Genomic DNA, 22,501 nt, shown 5'->3' on the forward strand with positions numbered 1-22,501 from the left:
CATTAATACTTCAGTATGGATCTATGCACATGTATGCACTGCAATAGACCTTTTATCAATGTTTCTCTAGTTACTTCATATATTTTTTCTGTTTTTCTTTTTCTCAGTGGATTATGCAGTTGAGGAGGCTCATGAAGCCCTGTTCTTCAATATGGGAGAGTGTTGCTGTGCTGGATCCAGGACATATGTCCAGGAAGGAATCTATGATGAGTTTGTGAAGAAGAGTGTAGAGAGAGCCAAGACTAGGGTTGTTGGTAATCCGTATGATGACAAGACTGAAAATGGACCACAGGTATGCATCAAAGAATTTCATTAGAATGAGTTTATAAAAAGTTTTAAAAATGGCGAGACTGGGGTTGTTGGTGATCTGTATGATGACAAGAATGACAATGGACCACAGGTACACTACCAGATTCCTATTGCTGCCGACCCCAAGGTACACGCTGCCCAGCTACTTTGTAGCTACTCTAGTACCAGTGCAGTACCAATCCAGTACCAGTGTGTGTATTGTACATACAATTCCGATGTGTGTACTCTGGAGTACCAATGAAGTAGCTGGGTAGCAGTGTACCTCTGGGAGTGGCAGCAATAGAAATCTGGTAGTGTATGTATTAAAGAGTTGCAGAGAATGAGTTTATAAAAGGAATAGTGTAAAAAGCTGAGGGACTGGGGATTATTTTAAATAGATTCTGCGAAAATTAGCCCTTGTGTACTTTTTTGGTACCTTTTTTTTTCCTTCCTTCTGGGCAATTACTAACCTATATTGATTGAATTTATTTAGCAATACAAACATTACTACTTAAAAGTTACCTTCTAATGTCCATTCTTACATTCATACAGATTGATCAGGAACAATTTGACAAGATCATGGAACTGATTGAGGCTGGTAAGAAAGAGGGGGCCAAGCTGCAGTGTGGTGGTAAACAAAAGGATGGATGGTTTATTGAGTCTACTGTGTTCTCTGATGTCACTGATAACATGAGAATTGCCAGGGAGGAGGTTAGTATAAAGATTTTAAAGGTTTGAGTGACTATTTGATATAGGCATTATTAGTAAAAGGAACCATGATGGTTATGGATAAACCACTAAGTAAAAGCCATTCAGCAAATAATGTGAACAACAGAGAGACAGAATAATGTCATGCAACAAAATGTAATAAATACTTCAAAAAAACAGTTCTTATTTGCTTGAAAAAAATCTCACAAATGGAAATAACAATTAAATATATTGACCAGTCAGATTAACCTAAATAATGAGTCTACTCAATTTAAATCACCCGTGACAAAAAAATATATACCAAGTGTACTTGGAAAGGATATGTTAAATCGTCATTACATGAAGACTTAAAAGTTTCATCACAATGAGTGTTGGCAGCTTCATAAGGAACTGTGACCATACAGGTCACCACAAGTAAAAACATTGCTATTTATTTTATCCAGTATAGGATTAAGAAAATTTTCCTGCAGACTTTTGCACAGATTGTGTACATTGACAACACAAATTATTTTTCTCCTCCCATCTTCAGCACAGATTTCAACAATTTCATATTCAATATCCAAATCACCAACATCCACAACTGAAACAGCCAAACCCTTTTTGGCAAAAATCCCACAACCTCCTCTGAGCTGCCATCACCAGAAATACCAGTCTGATTTAACCCTGACTTCTCCACTTTGATAAGACCAGTGATTAATGCTTCAAGGGCATGTTCCTTTTCACCAACATCTTTTGCAACCTTACAGATATGAATATTTTGGGGCCATTGATATCTTGATCATACATTTCATTTGTACAATTTTAGGTTTGTTTGATTTGCTGGACAGGCTCTGGTGTTTTAACATCACTCTGTTTGTAAGTAGATTGTTGTGAATGTGCATTTGGGGTTTTTTTTAACTTGTAACAAGGGAGGCACGTATATTGTCTCTTTCACGCACCTCACTGCTTCCGAATACGACATTTCCCTGATATGCCTTAATCTGTTGTATTTTATTTTCTTCTCTGATTCTGGTTCTGGTTTGGCACTGCCTAATGCCCCTAAAAGGGGTCAAACAAGCAGGTGGTGCTATACTGCTGATTTTAGTTGTTGGTTGCTTTGTAGTTTTATAATACTACTTCCTTGAATTTCTTCCTGTCTGGAATTGTTGTTATTGTTTCGGGTAGTGCGTTCCCAATCTACTGTGGTGCGAGGAATGAATGAATACTTCAAGCACTGTAAACCTGTGTTACATATCGTCTCACTGGGAACACTTCAAACCCCAACATGACTTCACCAGGCATAACCTTCTTGTTGAATGTAAGACACACTGACATAGAATCTTCCAAACTACCATTCCTTTTTGTTTTTAATCTCTTAGCCTCAATCACCTCCTTGCATACCTCAACAATTTCCACCTCACTAACGTCCAAAGGAATAACAGAAATAACACCCTTCCATTGAACCTCGCTTTTGGGAAACTCAGCCTGAACTGCCCACTTACCTAACCTACTAATGGATTTTAGCTTGTTGGCTTGGGCTGAATTATGACAAGTACCCGCGACACCCCAGTCATATGTTTTGTGACCATTGTAGCATAGTTTGTACCAACCTCGTTTCAGTGCATTAGCTACCTTGGCCAAAGAAATATCAGATTTTAGTATCACCGCCAAATGCCCCTTTTCAACAGCTACATGAACATTACTTTTGTACTTCAGTGTCAGAGGTAGACCTTGTATATCTACATCTTCTATTTTTCCCTCTAGGCTTAGCACTTACATTACTGGATAAGCCACTCATCAACATCACATTACTGCCCTATTGAGAAATTTCATCTTGTGTCGGGTTCTGTGCCTGACTCATCATTACCTCAAAGGACAAACGCTCACACCCCATTGGGGAATTACTCTCTTATTCCCCTCTTCTAAATCACTAGCTGACATACCTAGGGCTAGCATACTTTGAGTCAGGTTCTGAGTATGAATCCTCCTTCAGGTCTCCATGACCATGTGGCAATACTTCGCCACATGGCTACAAATTTATGCAGCTGGATTAAAGGCCAAAGACTGTTGGCCTCAACCAAGCCTATACACAAGTCAATAGGGAAATAAGAAAGCCTATTTAATAAAATAGCCTAGAAAAAAATAAATCTCTAAATAAGGACACAATTTGGCAATGGCACTGTCTACTACCCCTACCTTCACTGCAAATACATCTCCAGAACAAAGATAAAAATCAAATGGTGATCCTTGGAGCACACACCACTTCCTCTCCAAAAAACAAATTCACTCTCGATCTTAAAAATAAAAGCTCAGATTTCCTATGAACATGCATCCAGCAAGCCAGGACATCAACTCCAATATGTGGCATGAACTATTTATAATGTGAATTATGTTCCTATTGCATAGCCCAGTACTTAAAACTGTGAAACGGCTGAGGAATTCAATGTTGATATTGTTTATTAGTACTGTGTCTCATCTCAAGTTGAGTAACACTTTTTAAATTTCGCAGTGACAGTTTTTAATCTTGCTCGCCAACTAATCCCGCAGTACATATGCACGCATGTAGAAGGGCAATTTTCTGGATGCTGGCGATGCAACCACATAAACGCACTGATTCAAATATGCCACTGCAAAATCCAACATGGGATTGGCATTGCTCACAACTGTCAACAAGACTCACTATAGCTATCATGGTTATGCAAGAAAGACAGCTACATACATGTAGAAAGAAAGCATTGGCACTTATACTTGGTGATATGCACGATTATGCAAGAAAGACAGCTACATACATGTAGAAAGAAAGCATTGAGACTTATACTTGGTGATATGCCCGATTATGCAAGAAAGACAGCTACATATGTAGAAAGAAAGCATTGAGATTTGATATCAATTCACATCTTTTCCACTTTTTGTACATATAGATTTTTGGACCAGTGCAGACCATCTTCAAATTCAAGACACTGGAAGAGGTGATTGAGAGAGCCAATGATACACAATATGGATTAGCTGCTGCAGTGTTCTCTAAAGATATCGACAAAGCCCTTACTATATCTAACAGTGTACGGGCTGGAACAGTCTGGTAAGTGATTTGTGATGTGTTTGGGCTATCCATTTAAAATCCACACTACCCCTGTGGAAGATTTAGCTAAAGTCTGCCACAGAGGGAGTATGAGTTTCAAATAGAATAGACAGCTAGGTAACTTCCATTTGAAATACTCACTCAAGTTGGGAAATATATAGGTAAAGCCAAAATACAGGGGGAGTATGGGTTTCAAAATGATTAACCCTGACTAATTACATTTGAAAAACCCCCCCCCCCCCCCCCCGTGGAAGATATTTCCAAACTCTATCACAGGGGTAGTGTGGATTTCAACTGGAATAGTCCTTTGGGTGTGATCAGGTTATATAGTGAGTCATTTAGTTAGCAGAGATGCCAAGTCTCCCTGATTATGCAAGGGGTTCCCTGAAACCGCATTTAATGTATCACATTTTGACAGCCAAATTTAAGACTCTCCCTCATTCTGAAAATTTTTGTAGCCATTTAAGCTGCACACACTTTTGAAAATCTCTATTGCTGTAGGAAATCTCCCTGATTCCAGGATGTAAATGTTGGCATCTCTGAGTTAGGGTGACAAAACAGTTGTTTCTCACCAGCGTTACTTTGGACAGGAGGGGTCATGGATCCTGCTTGTTCTTTCATACTCATGCAAAGGGTGTCAGAAGTGGCTCTAAACAAATGGAGCAAATTACATTTTTGTAGGACTTACAGATATGCACAAGTACCCATTTTGAATAATTCTCTCTAGGACCTATGTTGAAAGAAATGTGAATTTTTGATACCCTTTTGAGTATTTTTCACCATGATTTTATTATCCTTATTAGAATTTCATAAAGGTATACAAACATGTTGATCCCTTTCTGGGACTAAAAGTTGTGATATTGATGCACTATTTGACCTTTGCACAGATCTGCCATCTTGCTACCAAAATGAGGTACTCCGGGCCTGCAAACGCATGCGCAAAAACTGCATTTTTATTTCTTGCGTATTTCTAGTAACGTGCCAGAAGGCTTTTGCAAAGTGTATGTGGTAATCAAAGCACACGTTTGACAGACGTACGCACACACAAAGGGTCAATAGGCAAGGAAGTCCTGGGACTGAAATACTATATGTGCAAACCTGTGTAATGCTTATGCTGAATTGTCACACAATATTTGGACTTCACTAAAAAAAAAGAAGGTATACTTTTTTTAGTTCACCCATTTGTGACCATCCATATGCAAGTTGCCCATGGTATTATACATGTGGCTATGAGGTATCGCAGTCTAAAATATCTTAAGAAGGCTTAGCTTTAATGGTAGTAATTATAAGATTCATATTATGTTTGTTACCATTGTGAATTAAACAAGAAAAATTAGTTTATGCTCAGATCCACCAATGTAACCAGCAAAGTATGTCATACATACACACATACTTCTTGAACACAGTAAGGTATGACTTCTCTTAAATTGATTGGGTGTGTCCACAAGGACTACATGTACATGTATTTATCGCTGGATCCATGTAATTAATCACAGGAAGCATGTTGGCCCAATGGTTAGGGCGCAAGCTTCATAATCGAAAGGTTGCGGGTTCGAAAGGTTGCATGTTCTTGAGCAAGATAGCTTAATTCCCAATTGTGTCACTCCACAATCTAAGTCACTAAGAGAACCTGCGCATCAGTTGCAGACTTGGTGAAGCAGAAATGATTCTGATATATCCTAATCAGGGGCGGATCCAGGAATTTTCAATAGAGGGGGCGCCGAGCCAACACCGCCGCCGCCACGGCTTGGCGCCCACACCAAGTCAGGCGCCGCTCTGCAAAAATACACAGAGTCAAGCGCCGATTTGCAAAAAATAGAGGGGGCGCGCGCCGGATGCGCCCCCCTCTAAATCCGCCACTGCTAATGGCAGTGGAATAATTGTTGAAGTGTGTTGATAATTAGGTCATGCCTAGCTGAAGTGCATGTTAAATCAAACAACATTTTATTTATTTATTTAACCGTATCTTGTTTCTCAGTAAGTGGGGCCACTTAGGATCTTTGTATGTTGCATGTTTGAGTTCAGGTTTGACCTCTCTTGCAGTGCTTACAAAATTAAATTAACCCATCCTTATTTACAACAAAATGCTATGTGTCTCAATTTGTAGTGGGTTGATACCCTCATACCCTATTCCCCAATCCCTAGTGTTCGCTAAAAAGATAGTACTCTGATCCAGCGTTCAGCTTACTCACTTCGCTCGCACCATTTCAGGGTTGTTGTTTTTTCAACAGCTACTTACATCCCCGACAACACTCTGGTTGCAAAATGGAGTCATGTGACTACCAATTGCTGAAAAATGTGATCTGCCAATCTAAGGGTGCCTTATTTTTTTGCATCCTGTGTATTGTAGTTCACTGTTCATCACATAAAAAAGACCTGACTGGGGATATTGGAGTCACCCGGGAAACCAGAATAATGTGACTTTCCGAGTACTAAATTAATGAACAACAGAATTAAGCTTAAACTTTAACAAATGTAGTTGAAGTAATAAAAAGTTTATATTGAGATTTTAGATAAAATCGTTTATTTTCAATATGTTTTGTAAATTTTCCTTTCCCAAGTATAGCCTAATTAGTAAGTTTAATGTGCCCAAAGGAGGCTGCTGTCATCTAACCGACAATGTCTTCAGATTCGATAAGCATTTATCACACAAGAGTGCTATTGTTCTGGTTAAAATGATTTGATTTTACATGTACATTCCATATTGTCAGATTGAATATAAATACCACAAATGTTGCTCTACAAGTAGTTCCTTAAAAGCACTTGAATCTCAGCATCTAGAATATTATCCAACCTCCCTTGTTCTGGATCTATCTGTTATCCACCTGTGTGATCTTCATAGGAAATAATATTATAATGCTTGAACTGAGACGTTGATGCTTCTAATGTACTCCCCCTGCTGGGCTTTTGCATTAGACACATTAGCACCTCAGTATGTGTGCATTATTTTGTATAATTTCGCTCTCAACAAGTGGTATGCATTAATTCACTATAAATCACAGCTTACATGCTCTGATGCATTACGAAAGACATAAATGTTGCATTCATATGTCATCTGCCAGTGTACCATGTATTACCCATATTTCATCGTCTGGTGTCCCAAAGCACTTAGCACTTTGGACATTCAATGCAGAATTATACATAATTCATTTATCCAGATTTTCCCTTATCCGGCCAATGCTTGGTCCCATCATGGACAGATAAAGAGGTTGGACTATATTAAATTCCAACTCAGTTCTTGTCTCCTAATTTTAAAATCATCACTATAGATCCCAATAAAATTAAAAAGTGATAGCCTAACAAGCCAATACAGGATCCGTGTAATTTTCTACACTATGCTGGGAAAAAACATCTGTAGTGTTTTCAAATTTTATCCTAGAGTTAGGCTTTACAATTGACAGTGTTTATGCTATACAGAATATCAGGTGTTATACCAGCTGCTGCTGTATTTTATAATGAATATGTGAATAGACATTTAAGAGTTGAGAAAATATATGCAGTTTACGAGCCTGAAATAAATATTTTATAACCATGTATATTGCAAACCATATTGCATGGTCCATCAAGTATTCATCTAAACACTTGCAGCCAAAATGATAGGCGGGAGGAAAAAATGATATGGATTTTTTTGATTGAATTAGTCAAATTTGTGCTGCAGAAAAAAATGAAGGTCCAGTAAGAGAATTGAGGGCAGTTTGATGGAAAATTCTTAAACGTACCAAAATTGATGTTTGTTATTCAATGATATAAGAAGAAACATACACAAAATCTATGATTAGAACATTGATTTTCCCTTAGACCATCAGAAAGCTTCATTGCTATAGTGTCTTGTCTCAAGATGAGAGTAATGCATTGTTGGGTTTCGCAGTGGCAGATTGGAGTCGGTACTTTTTTGCTGTTGTGTCGCCAGTGTTATTGTTTGGACAAATCATCCTTATACACATGTGTATAATACACCCCAAAGGATTAGGTTAGGGTAAACAATTCTAATCTACCACTGCAAAATCCAACATAGAATACAATACAATCCAACATCATTCTGACCCTTTTTTTGCGGATCTCTCTATTATTCGTCAGTGTGATTCAGGGATGTAAATCTTCCTGATTTCAGGACATTTTGCTTGGATCTTCGCTGTACAAAGTATATGGAAATACATATTTTCAGGATTTGTTAAAGCAGTTTCAGGAAATTATATCAGTGCTTAATATTTTCATCACTGGTGAATAGTTTTTGTCCCGAAACTTGAGATGAGCCAGATTATTATAGTCTTCTTGAAAATAGTACAGCTGATGTGAAGTGAATCAAAGATTTCACAGTTCAAATGTAAAATATTGTCAGTTTTTGATTATTTATTACTGTACTTATATTGAAAATTTCTGGGAGAATTAAGAAAGAAACCAATATTGTCACCCTGCTAGGATAATTGAAAATAGTTCATCAGTCTGAGCTAGTATGCTATGATAACTGCGTACGTCATTTACTGTAATTTTGAGAACAAAGTACAAAATATGGTTCAAGCATTCATTATTTATGTAATCTCTCGGTAGCATTTGTTCTAGTGCAGCAAAGATTGGTGAATAAATATGTTTAAAACCATGCTTGAACCATATTTTGTACTTTGTACTCAAATTACAAAAATGACTTGGGCATTATCATAGCAGGTTGACAATAATGGTGAAACATTTTCACTCTAAATTCTGTGTACTGTTTAGTTCAAATTGAGAGGAATCGATCACTTCTTCGATAGTATACTTACATTGCATTGTCAAATGTGCTTGTCAAAGCCAAGTGATAGGCCTAATTTGTACATGATATTTTTCCCATTTCAATGCAGTGTACTAAATTAAGAATTTCATTTGAATCAACGCATCAGTTTGTGATCGTATTTCAAAGGACAAAATGTGGGCGGGCAAAAATACTAATCAAACCAATCAGAAGACATCGGAAATGCTGACCAATCAGAAGCGAGTTGGATTCAGTCAAATAAAATTCACTGTAGCTTGTAATAAACCTAGTTATGACAAGCAAATCTTGGATATTTGATTTGAGTAACAAAACTTGATGGATCCATTCACTTGTGGTTACATAAATGCTAATTCAATGCATTGAAATTTAAATTGAATTGAAATGAATTTTGGGTGATTTTCATTTCAATGCATTTGAATTGGAATAAAAATGATTTGGCTCGGGCATGAATTGGATTGGAATTGAAATGAGCAATGAAGAATTGAATTGGATTGGAATTGAAATCATTTTTCTGGAGTGAAATAACATTTAATAGCGTACAGCAAGTCCATACAATAACTGAAGCAAAATTTTCTACAAAAAAGTCTTCATACATGTATGAACATTGATCATTTTTCATAATGACAAAGTTTACTTTTAAAAATCTTTTTAAAAATTTTGAACAAGAAAGTTAATTTCTTGAAAATTGGTGGTCTGTTGAAATATCTCCATATTAAACTAAAAGTGTTTCTTCGGTCTACAATGGGTATTGGTACAACCTCTATAAAGCGGTGGGTAATTGGAACCCATTGTGTCCTGTCGTGTCCGAACATACACAGTGACTAACCTGAGCAGTCTGAAGACAGTCAAACTAACAACCTCTCAAGGCAAGTATAATATCTGATATGCTTGGAAGATGGGAATAACTTGATTTCTATCTCTAAGTAAATTGTCAATGTTGCTGACTTACCTTGCTTGATTGAGTAGCTTTGTATGCTGTTTTCCCTGTATGATTTAGATCCTGCTAAGCTTTAGAATACCCTCCCATGTTTACCAGCTAAAATATTAGACATGAAATGCTCATGTCCCAACACTACAATATAAACTACATTATCAAGTTTCCTACCTGGTATGGAAAATGCCATGTATTGTAAAACATGTCAATTAGTAATGGGAATTAAATAACATGGAAATTAAAGTATTGAGGAAATATTGGGAAAATATGTAGGCATTACCCTGGTTCTATATGGTTTTTAGTTTGCTAAAAAGTTTATACTATTTAGAAAATGTCTACTTTTATTATGAACAACAGTGATTATGAACATTATATTATTCAATTTGTATAGGTACTAAATGGGTTATTCCAGATAAAATCTATACACCCTCTATGGAAGACACAATCTTAATTTCCCACAAAGGGGGTGACAGTTTCAAACAAGGTTACCTGAATGAGTGACTCCATTTGAAATTACACCCCCTGTGTGGGGATTAAGGTCATGTCTTCCATAGGGGGTATATAGATTTCAACTAGAATAGTCCAATTGCTAAAGATGCATTAACAAATTTCAGGGGTATTCTAAGGAGTTGTGAATATGTCTAGTTTATGTTTTGATTTGGTGTATATTCAAGAATGCTTATGCATGTATTCACTTGAACCAATGGCAATGTCTGGTTGTTTGAGAACCATCTCAAAAGATGTGCAAAGGTCAAACATGATCATGATATGGCTGTGCATCTCATTAGAGTGTGTTTTATGATCACTTGTGTCAATATATTGGTATAGAGTTAAATATTGTCTTGGATGTTTGAGTATCAGATTGGACCTTCTATCCATGGTCAATTGTAATCTGGAAGTAAATTTAATATAGATGTCTAATGTACAAGTTTGTTGGATGTTTGCATGTTTGCTTTGCACACACCTGGGAAATGGTATGGCTGTATAAATCAGACCCTTATAATGTTCTTCGTTTGAAGCAATGGACCCTCATTAAATTTGGTCACACATATTTTCAGAGGTGTGTGTTAAGACTGCCACAAACATAATAAGGGAAATTATGTAACAGCACATGAAAAAATAAAGATATCTTGTAAGGCAATTATGACATACATTACCGTAATAATTTGATAGTAGCATTAATATGTGCTTACTATCGAGCGCTTTTAAAACATGCAAACATGAAGTGCCACATCCACAAAACTGTAAAGGGTTTTGAACAAATCATTGATACACTACGAACAAGTAAACCTGCAAATTTTTGTCTCAACATCATTAGCTCATTTGGTAAAGCACCAGACTTTGGTACAATTTCATGTTTTCAAAGGCGCTCGATAGTAAGCACATATGCTAACTATCAAGTTTTTATGGTATGGCTGTTTGGGTAAATTGCATCTTGTCATTTAAAGTAAAATTTCTCTGTTTTTCTTTGTAGATTTAGAAAGTGGTAAAAATGTTAAAGTCTTTTGGTGTTCATTTTACACCCTATCAAATACTATGTTACTCATCGTTTAAAAATAAAATTCTGTCCACCAAGAAGCCTCCTCTTCACATGATAATACAATAAAACAGGTGATAGGTATGAATGGCTGTGGAATTGAACAAAAAACCAGTCCCTCTGACACCGAACTACATGTCCACCAACATGGGTACCATTGCAATGGTTCTACCGTTCCGGTTGGTTCATTCGATAGAGTCTATAGAAGGGTTAAGAATTTGTTGGATATGAAGGACTGACTGATACCCAGTGGCGTAGCTGGGATTTTTTCCAGGGGGGGGCAAGCCTGTATGGGGCGGGGGCCCAAATCCACCAAACGAAAATGGGGGTAGATGCGAGTGGTGCGACGCACCCCCATCGAAAAGAAAGTGTACTTTCAAAGAAAAGTACACTTTCAAATATATCAAAGAAAAAAAACAAAACAAAGGTAAATACGTTTAAATTTGGCAATACAGTTGTCCAAGAGAGAAAATGGTAAACCGGGTTATTACTGAGAAAAATTTGCTTTGTTTTATTACTAATTTGGTCTTAATAGAAATGAATTTTGGCCATAATTCTTGCTAAAAATTTCCAATTTCAGACAATTTTAGCCCAAAATGAAGGTAAATTTTACGTAAAAAGCGCGCAAAATTTAGCAATGTTACCATATTTCGGTCCAAAACATGGTGTTTTGGGGAACATACCTTAGGCTATTTTAGGGGCCTGGACCCGGTACCCATCTGGTCTAATCGTAAATCCGGCCCCAAGTTTGAAATAGCTCAACGGTAAATGACTTAATCGGCCAATTTTGTGTCGATACTGAACATTTTCGATTGGGGCATGCTACAAGAAACATGTCGGACACAGCCTTCTTGACCACCTTTTTTTACTTTTCTTTTTGGGTTGACCATTTTATTGTTTTAGTCAATATACTGTTCCTATAGGTGCTTTTGTGCAATTAGCATTTCAAAAGATTTATATTTCTTTGTCTTCAAGAAGTCATTACAAGTATATTGTCGAGTATATTGATAATAATCGTGTGGCCCTACATATCGTAGGCCTATGGATTCCCTCTTTCTCTTTCCCTTCTCTTCCCCATCTTTTTCCTCTCTCTCTATCCTTTCTCTTTTTTCCCCGCACTAGGGGCGGGGGCCCAAATAGACAATTTTTGCCAGGCTTATTGACAATAATCGTATGGTATTGCATATCGTATGGATTCCCCATCTCTTTTCCCCTCCTCTCCCTATCTCCCCCTTCTTTTCCCCTTCTCTTTTCCTCTCTCTCTCCTTTTTCCCTTTTTTTCCTTCGCTAGGGGGCGGGGCCCAAATAGCGCCAGGGGGCGCAGGGTCTGAGGGGGCGGGGGCCCAAATAGGCAATTTTTTGCCCCCCGGCAGCTACGCCACTGCTGATATCTGTGCATGATAATTATTGTCATGCTCTTTGTATTTTTCATAACTCCTTCACATTTTATTTGCATTTATATAAAATGATATTACCATACATTGGCAAATTATTCACTAATTAACAGCTGGTGAGATTTAGATACTGATTTTAGTAATCTTTCAATTGATTTTAATTATTCAGTTATTAATTTGCCACTGCTGTTGTAACATACATGTACCAGTATTTAAACTATGCACTGATAGCTTTGTTTTAGTTGGAGTTACTCCAGCAAACTTAAATCAAGGCTTGGTGTGTGTACACGTGTATGCTATTGCTTAATAACTTTAATGGTCAGATCTAAGTCAATATTTACTCAATTGATAAGACAACTTGATCAGACCAGAATTCTACATTTGGTTGTACATTTACCCTTCTGATTACCATAAACTTTCAAACTTTTGGCCGTCTGAACTATGTGAACTGAAGTTAAGGACCCGGGTTTAGGAGCACTGCTAACTAGACTGCTGCCCTCATTTATCAACTCAATGGGTTACCGACTGAGAAACGTACATGTTAAAAAAGTGTCAGACTTTTTCCCAGAATCTGGGGAAAGGAGATTGTGCACTGGGTGGGCACATCCCCCTTAACACCCCTACGTCACATAAGTGCTCTGGGTGGCATTTCCCACTTTTTAGCACCTGCTAAACAAATGACCATCAGCCACAATTTAAGCCTTCTTTCCTGATCAACAAGTGATTAAAGTTTGCAACATTGTGCTTTGCAATTTGCACCATTCACTCAAATTTGAGGGTAGAGCCTCTAACTGGCAGCATGCATGAATGGGAATTGAACCATAAACCTGTCATGTCACATTGTGTACAGTTACATTAGTGACCCTTTCGGTAAATCCCATAAGCCTTTGCTAGTAGAACTGACATGTCATCATTTGATGTCACGCCAATGTGCACATCATTACTATGCATTTCATGGCTTTTAAATGCACACTAGCGATGTTCACTGAATGATGTGCACATCGGCTTGACATCATATGTTTTATTCTTTTGTCAGTTGGAGGCTCTACCCAATACGCTGACGAAGTTACGTAATTTATCAGATTAATTACCATAGCAATAGGTGAAAACAATTTTTTAACATATCGCGCTTCACTACACTCATCACCTGTGTATGTCTGCAATCATAGACTGAATACAATACTGGTCTTTTCAAAGATACTAATCTTACAGGTGCAAGTGATCAACATGATATGGTTCCGCCGTGAACGTATCAGTGCAGCGCGGTATATTAAAAAATTGTTTTCACCTATTGCTATGGTAGTTAATCCAATTATTACGTAACTTCGCCAGCGTATATAGTGGAGCCGTGAACGGGGAGAATACAGACAAGCCTGCCCCCCCCAAAATAGACCATGATTGATCACGATCATATGTGCCATTCATTGCATATCAAGGATATACAAACTTGTTAATCATACAAACAAGTTGTTTGCTCAGACAGATTATTTGTGTTTACTTGGTCCTTTTGTTCCCTTTGTCTTGTTATCTGAATAGTGTAATAGTCTTGGTTAATGGTTATGTCAATAAAAGAAATAGATCAGTCCACTCTGCAAGATAATGCCCAAATCAGAGTACAAGATCAAGCCTGGTTGTCTGATTACAATCGCATCACTGATCTGGATCAAATGTTTGTTGGTTTTGGTGGTTTTTTAAAATAAAAATTGGTGGTTTAAAATCCAATTTTATTAATTGTGGACAAATCTAATCTGTATGTTTGAAGTGTTTTATGATTTTAAATAACTTTAAGTGCCTTTTATACCTGTTAGGATTGAGTTGTTTGAGTCAAATAACGTTGATTTACTTCTAATTTTAACACGATTTATTCAAGATTTACATCATCATATTTTGTATTTTGAATGAAAATTTGTATAAGATTTTTATTGCATAATTGGAATTGTCAAATCACAGCCTCTGCTGATTTACCTGAATTATGACTCTGAATTCGTATATAAGTGGATAGCACAGCAGCTGATAGGTGTATCCCATCATGCTCTGCGGTACCATAGTAGAACTGCACATGCCATAGAAAGTGTAGGCCCTACACAAAATCCCTACTTCAACTTACAATTACTCGCTTATATCAGAGGAGCTTAGAATTTTGTTTGAAAATATATGATCTCTAAAGTATTGTGAAACTATCCATAGCACTCAATATTTAAGCGGCTCTTACTAATGTTTTGTATGTATTTGTTATGGAGCAAGCAGATAGACTGCAATGCATGATGGGATACCCCCTACAGCTGCTGTGGGTGGATAGTATTATGTATTAAAGCAATAATGTACGATTTGCATTTAGAATACATTTCTATTTAAATGTTAGTTTCCGCTGATCACATTGTCCCCTTTTAATTTCAACCCTAACAAATGAGGTAAAATGCCCACTAAAATGAAGCAAATTGCTATTTCGTTTTAATCAGATTCTCACAAAAATTAACCAACTCTGCCTGAGATCAGAGGACGCTTGCAACAAGTTACAAAGTACCTATGCATTAGCAGTTTTGTTATTAAGTTCTACAGATCATTGCAGGTCCAACACAAATTTGCTGTTTTACATCTGCACATGTTCATGATGTTGTGTTTCTATGACATGAAATATAAAATGCATATTTCTATTTACACAAGATACAATGAACTTGTAGGAATGTAACCAAATAGGTGCATGTTTGCTCTCTTGCTAAAAATAAAGTCTTATACCTGTATAAGTATAACATTGAAATATATGTGATAGTTGCAGAATGAGATAGCAATTTTTTTGTCTTGTGTACTTGGCCGTTTACCCACATTTAAACAATATAATGTATACAAAGTATGCAAATCTCTATGTTAATGCCTGACTCGCCTGATATGGTGTGATTACACAGCAATTTTAACAGTCCCTCCATAGTATCTATAGATTATAGTGTCCCATAATAATTTACTTTCAGTTTCACTCACATGCTTTTGTTGTGTTTTAACATAATATAATTTGCTTGAAAGTGCTTCACTTTTTCAGCTAGCTAGAGATATATGTATAGTTCTAAATTATTATGTGTTGTAAAATATAACGTAATTGCCCTGCTCATATTGCATTTATGTATGGCACTGTATGCATCTACCAATTGACTGTAGTATCATAAAGCATGAACTCAATCAACTCATTGTAGCCTCCTTGTATATGCAATGCTTATTATATTTCCAATCCAGTATATGATGTATTAATGGCAATTTATGTTGTATATAGAAAAACAAAAATGATTAGTTACTAGATTTCAGGATTCAACATTTACTTTTTTGCTAAATAAAATGGTGTTTAGTCCAACTATAGATCTTTTATATATTTCCTCTCTGAGATCATGAGGTGCATCTTTTGACACTTTGACATTTACATTCATGACATGGAATCTCTAACAGGTGGGGTCCAAGAGCCACACCAATGGCCTACTTTAGGGGGATGTCATTTTCTTCGGAAGGGGGTGGGTCATGAATATGTTGGTGACCGGAGCATTTTTGGTCACCAGCCCTTAATAATTCTATACCCCCCCTAATTTTGGTGTAAAAAATTATACCCCCCCCCTATTTTTGGTCTAAAAATTCTATGACCCCCCAGTATATTCATGACCCACCCTCTGCCAAAGAAAATGACAGCCCCCTTAGGGCCCATAGACAGCCAAGAGGGGGCCCAATGCAGAACAAATGGACATCACTCTTGCTGAAAAGAAATTTATGGGATTGTTTCTAATTTTTGAATTTAATTTTCATCTTACCATTTTCACCACTCTCAAAATTGCCAGGAACCCTGATATCAGGATGGTGTTGATTATTTTAGCTGTATGGCTTACAAAGCATGTAAAGTTGTAATTTGCAAGAGAAAAGAGTGAATTGTTTGAATATAGTGCTTGGATCACTGTTTAATCAATTCATATTGGAAGATGTCAAATATGCATTCTTGCTACCAATTATAGTTTGTTAGAGCTGATTTCTCTTGAAAAAACAAGGGTTCTCTAATAGCTTTTGTTACATGAACAACAATGTTATGGTAACTAGTAAACAGTATTTGTTTGTTTCTTGTTTATTTTATGCAGGATCAATAACTACAACATGTCCAGTGCCCAGACTCCATTTGGTGGATACAAAATGTCAGGCAATGGACGGGAATTGTAAGTATCTTTATTATTAGCAATTATTTTACATATAATTGTTATTGTTGCAATTTTTACAATCCAGTTGAATTTGTACAATTTAGTATATACTTTTATTTGGAATTCCAAAATCTTCTACACCTTTTCCACTTTTTGTGGATGAAAATGGTTATAGACCTGAACAAATTTTAACTGTTCGATTTGGTTGGAATTCAAAAATTCAATAGCCAATTGAGTGTCATAGACGAGTGAGGACAGGGTGAGCAGTTGCCAAGTTGCCTGTCTGGAAAATGCAGAAACTTGGGTCGATCCTTCATGTAATTATTTCGTGTAATCTAATCCTAACTCTAACCCTAATCCTAACCCTAAGCCTAATCCTAATCATAACCCTAATCCTAACCCTAACCCTAATCCTAACCCTAATCCTAACCCTAATCCTAACCCTAAACTAACCCTAACTCTAACCCTAACCCTAACCCTAATTTCGTGTAAAATTACATGAAGGAATAACCGAAACTTGTGATGGTAATTTGGAAGATAAAGGGCTATACAGACTCTGAGAATTCAATATAGAATATTTGATGTAACATGTCTTTGTTATTTAATATATTCCCATTCTATAACTTCTAACAAATGTTTGATGATGTAAATCGATAATATGTTATGTAGAATGTCTGGTGGAAATATATTATCAATTTTAATTTATCAAACATTCATTAGAAGTTCAACATTAGGGGCCAAAGATTTTTGGCGGTCGAAGGGGGGCGACGATTTTAGCAGGCGAGAGGGGGCCGTTTGAAATCTTACCCCCTCATAATTATTACACAGCCCATTACTGGAAATAGAATTGGAATAGATTAAATAACGATGACGTGTTACATCGAATATTCTACATCCACTAAAAAGTCAGTAGCAGCCCTAAATGGAGCAGAAAAAGGAGAAGATAACAAGAAGAGGGGAAACAGGAAGACATAAAAGTAAGGGGAAAAAATCAAGAGAAGGGAACTGTTTTATCATTATTATGTTTTGATGAGTCCAAGTGTGTGAAAATATTGGATCCTTAACATAATAATGATAAAATTGGATGCTTTACGCCCAATATTTTTTAGTCACGCTATGAATTTTAAAATATTGGACTCGACTACGTCTCGTCCAATATTTCTAAACTCATAGCTCGACCAATAAATATGGGCTCAATCTATCCAATTTTTTATCATTATCATTTATAAGCGACACCCATTAATGATCTGTTGTCGCTGTTCATTGTTATAAAAATGTTCATAGATATTCTCTAAGAATGTTTGTCTTGATGTAATGAGTTCGAATAAAGATAATGTTGATAACTGAGTGAAATGTTTTTTTCTTTAAACCCTTACCAGGGGAGAGGCAGCACTACATGAGTACTATGAAGTCAAGACAGTAAGTAAAAATGATGCCAATATTTATGGGTTTGATTTGTTGTGATGTTTCATATGAAAAATTGTTAGTTTCAATGTGCCCATGAAAGTTTTTTAACAAGTGCCTCAACACATATTAAAAGCTGATAGTAGACTAAGAGCATTGTAGGTTATTGAGTGATAGGAGACTTTTCAGTTTCCTGAATCTACTAAGCTCAACATCGCAACCAATTGGGCCTGTAGCCAGCTTAGTTATTCAGAGGGGGAAAAGCCCAAGTATGTCCCAGTTGGTATACAGGGTCCAAAAGGGCCGGTTTAAAATAAAATGTAAATCTTTCCATCCTGATTTCAACCAAAAATATATTTTCTAAAGGGTGCATTGACTGCATTCTTTCCCCCTTGCCTGCTGCTGGTTATGCCTCTGCAGCCAGTATAATGTTCCCAGGTATAAAAATTTTTTTTTAAAGAACCCCTACTCATTTATTTTTGACGAGATATACTGTTCATTTTGATTAGGTATAATTTATTGTCACTTTGAACTGACAATCTTATCAAAATGAATGTTTCTGTATTTTAACAAGTAACTATTCAAATTGACGAGATCTCCAATCCATTATTTGACACGATTACCCATTTCATTTTGACAAGATTCTGTACAGTCCCTATCTGACAAGGCAAACTATTCAAATTTCTTCCCTTTTTTTTGGGTCAATTTTGGATAAGAACTTATTCATTTTGATAAGAACCTATTAGTATTTTTAAATCAAATTTGATGATTTTCTTGTCATTTTGATGAGAATAGCTGTTTAATTTTGTAGAGAAATCTGTTGTATCCCCATCCGAACAGTTTCCCTTGTCACATTTGACAAGTTTCTGTTCAAAAATGAGTAGATCGTTTAAGAGTGCACCCTCTTTTGAATTACTCTAGATCAACACCTGCCAGACTCATCCTCCCATTTCTGTAGATACAAATTGATTATATAATATTGTGTCTTTTGATTACAGGTGATTGTGAAGATTCCACAGAAGAACTCTTAAAGCGTGTCACCAGTTTATCACCATTGTGATTTGGGACAGAGCAGATAATCAACTCATCAAAAACATTGGAATCAAGTTTATTATAGAAATTGTCAATGTGTAACTGGGTATTTTTATTGTATTACAAGCCATGGGTACAGGGCTTGAAATAAGGATTTAAGATCCAGGAGCAATTTTGGGTGTTTTTGTGTAAATATTGCCCCTGGTCTATACAAATACACACAGTTCTGTTTTAGAACTAGGGGCATTTTGCCTTTTAGCAGGGGTAAATTTGCCCCTTGCTCCTGCTTATTTCAAGCCCTGCATGGGTATGGGTATTCAGGGTTGAATACACTGCATCTGGCTTCTTTGAGTGAGTGATATATGTGTTCAGTTCAAATGTCACTTAAACTGACTTTAAACGATACGGCAAGGGCAAAAAAATGGTCAAATTTTCAGACTGGTTGATAAGTCAGGGAAAATACCCTTAAACCATTTTCTTTTCAGAAATAGCAGTAATATATGAAGAAAAGATTATGTCCGTTTTTCAGATACCATCCCTATTGGATTTGCACAGAATTCTTATGCCTGGGCATATTTAAGATATGGCCCTCTTTACAGCTGTAGTGTCTGCCTATCTATTCATTGCAGTAGGTACTAAAAAAGTCAATATTGCAAGTGCAAAAAAAATGACTTTGTGTAGTTTGAGATTGATGCATATCTGAATGTATATCGCTGAATGTCCCTTTAAAAGTGGTAAGGTAACACTTGAAGTACTGACCCACTTTGCAAACTTATAGCACGTGTTGGTATTTTAATGTCACTCATTCAAAGAAGCCAATTGGTACATGTCAAATATAGAAATAGAGCCAGATTCAATTAGGTCACATGTAGTATTGTGAAACAAGGTAAAAATCATTGTGCATTGAAAGGGGTGCTTCAACAGATAGAAGTTGGGAAAGTCAAGTGGAAACAATTTGTTTGGGTTTAAGGGGGTACTACACCCCTAGCCAATTTTTTGCTTATTTTTATGTTTTTCTCAAAAATTATAGCGCATTGGTGACAAGTAAGATATGTATATTATAGGGGCAAGGACTACAACTACTGCACTGAAAATTCAGCAACTCAAGGCAAGTAGTTATTGATTTATTGATCAAATAGTGGTTTCCCTCATTTTTGACTGTAACTCCACAACTGTTGTCTGTGCTGAAATAAAATTTCCAGTGTAGCAGTTGTAGTCCTTGCCCCTATAATATACATATCTTACTTGTCACCAATGCTCTATAATTTTTGAGAAAAATGCAAAAATAGGCACAAAATTGGGCAGGGGTGTAGTACCCCTAGTACATTTTAAGTCTAGCTGAAACAAGCCATGTTACATTTTAAGTCAATCTCCCCTGTTCAGAAATTGTGATCTTGCCATATTAATGGTTTGAACAATTTATTTTTTAACCAAAATTATATTCAAATGTACTATTGCTACATTTATCAGTTACGTTGTACCTATTTTTTCTGTAAATTGTACCCCCCCCCCCTGTATACCTTTTTCTCAAAAATTATAGCGCATTGGTGACAAGTAAGATATGTATATTATAGGGCAAGGACTACAACTACTGCACTGAAAATTCAGCAACTCAAGGCAAGTAGTTATTGATTTATTGATCAAATATTGGTTTTCCCTCATTTTTACTGTAACTCCACAACTGTTGTCTGTGCTGAAATAAAATTTCCAGTGTAGCAGTTGTAGTCCTTGCCCTATAATATACATATCTTACTTGTCACCAATGCTCTATAATTTTTGAGAAAAATGCAAAAAAAGGCACAAAATTGGGCAGGGTGTAGTACCCTAGTACATTTTAAGTCTAGCTGAAACAAGCCATGTTACATTTTAAGTCAATCTCCCCTGTTCAGAAATTGTGATCTTGCCATATTAATGGTTTGAACAATTTATTTTTTAACCAAAATTATATTCAAATGTACTATTGCTACATTTATCAGTTACGTTGTACCTATTTTTTCTGTAAATTGTACCCCCCCTGTATACCTTGTAAAGCATACAATTTCAATGTCACCCAAGTTGTATAGTGTGTTTCACATGGCTTATAATCTCATGTGTGATATAAAATTTTTATCTTAACCCAATTGCCTATTTTATTACCAAATATTATTTTAATGTTCTGTAATTTCTTTTTTGTAACCAATCTTGTTAGCAACTGACAGTAATATACCAAAGCTTGTAGTATAATTTAGCGTAAGTCTAAGTTTCAACAAACAGTCAATCAAAATGATAACATTTCATATGTAAGGAAAATGCTGATAAAACTGACATTGCAGGCAGTGTAATGACCATTGACAGCAACCAATAAACAGGAAATGAATTATAAACCTTGTACTTAGAAACAATTGATATAAATTGTAATTTCTGTAATATTTGAAATGTCTAAAAATTATATGGAATATCATTTGATGATTGGTCTGATCTTGTTGCATGCAGCAGACCTCCATTTTTACTGCAAAGGGTATTTTAATTCTTAAAATGACATTTTGTAATTATTGTAATTGATGTGTTTATGTAATGAATGAAATTCATTTAAATTCATAACTGAAATCCAAATAAAGATATTTTAGGTTAAAAAGCTTTAAACCAAATGTGTAAGATATTAAGTTGTGCTCAATTTCATTTTCCGTTTAATTGTATTGTTTATTTTTATTCTGTCATGATTGGTATCCAATTAACATTACTACACATGCTATCTTTTCTAAAATCGTATTTTCATATTCTGCTTACTTTTTGCTTTTACAAATTTTCATTAATTTTAAGTATCGTTTTTCAGAAGCTGCTGACATTCTCTGGATTTATATCTTTTTTTAATCTTTTTTCTTGTGCTGTATCTGAGCATGGCATTGTACACAATGTACTTGTTCATCAACTCAAAAAATTGAAACAATGAATCTCTGCCTTTCTTTGGCTCACAAGTATTTGTCGTCCTGCAATTGTCTGTGAATTTCTTGAAAACATGTCTCAACCTAAATGTAAAATCTGGAGTTTTATGGTTGAATAAATTAGAAGCTTCCACTTCCGATTTATAACATGTCATCCAATGCTATATTTTATAAACTTACTTTGTATCATGAAATGGTAAAATCAGAAATAAAGATATAATCTGTAAGAAATTTGATGTACGTAGTCTGATTTCTCATAACTTTGTAGCTACATCAAACAGTAGTGGTTATCATATGCAGGTCATGCATTCACCATTA

General features: G+C 35.9%; 1 protein-coding gene across 1 annotated transcript in view; it reads left to right on the forward strand.

Moving 5' to 3' along the window:
* LOC140158749 (aldehyde dehydrogenase 1A1-like) overlaps positions 1-19,377 on the forward strand; it is a 55,905-nt gene extending 36,528 nt beyond the window's left edge. The window contains exons 9-14 of the mRNA XM_072181956.1: positions 108-292; positions 841-999; positions 3,897-4,054; positions 16,770-16,844; positions 18,206-18,245; positions 19,229-19,377. Of these exons, the coding sequence (XP_072038057.1) occupies positions 108-292; positions 841-999; positions 3,897-4,054; positions 16,770-16,844; positions 18,206-18,245; positions 19,229-19,261 (650 nt within the window). The 3' untranslated portion in view covers positions 19,262-19,377. The remainder of the gene's footprint in view (positions 1-107; positions 293-840; positions 1,000-3,896; positions 4,055-16,769; positions 16,845-18,205; positions 18,246-19,228) is intronic.
* Positions 19,378-22,501: the final 3,124 nt, after the last annotated feature.

Source organism: Amphiura filiformis, chromosome 8, assembly GCF_039555335.1.
Source record: "Amphiura filiformis chromosome 8, Afil_fr2py, whole genome shotgun sequence".
Lineage (NCBI taxonomy): Eukaryota > Metazoa > Echinodermata > Ophiuroidea > Amphilepidida > Amphiuridae > Amphiura > Amphiura filiformis.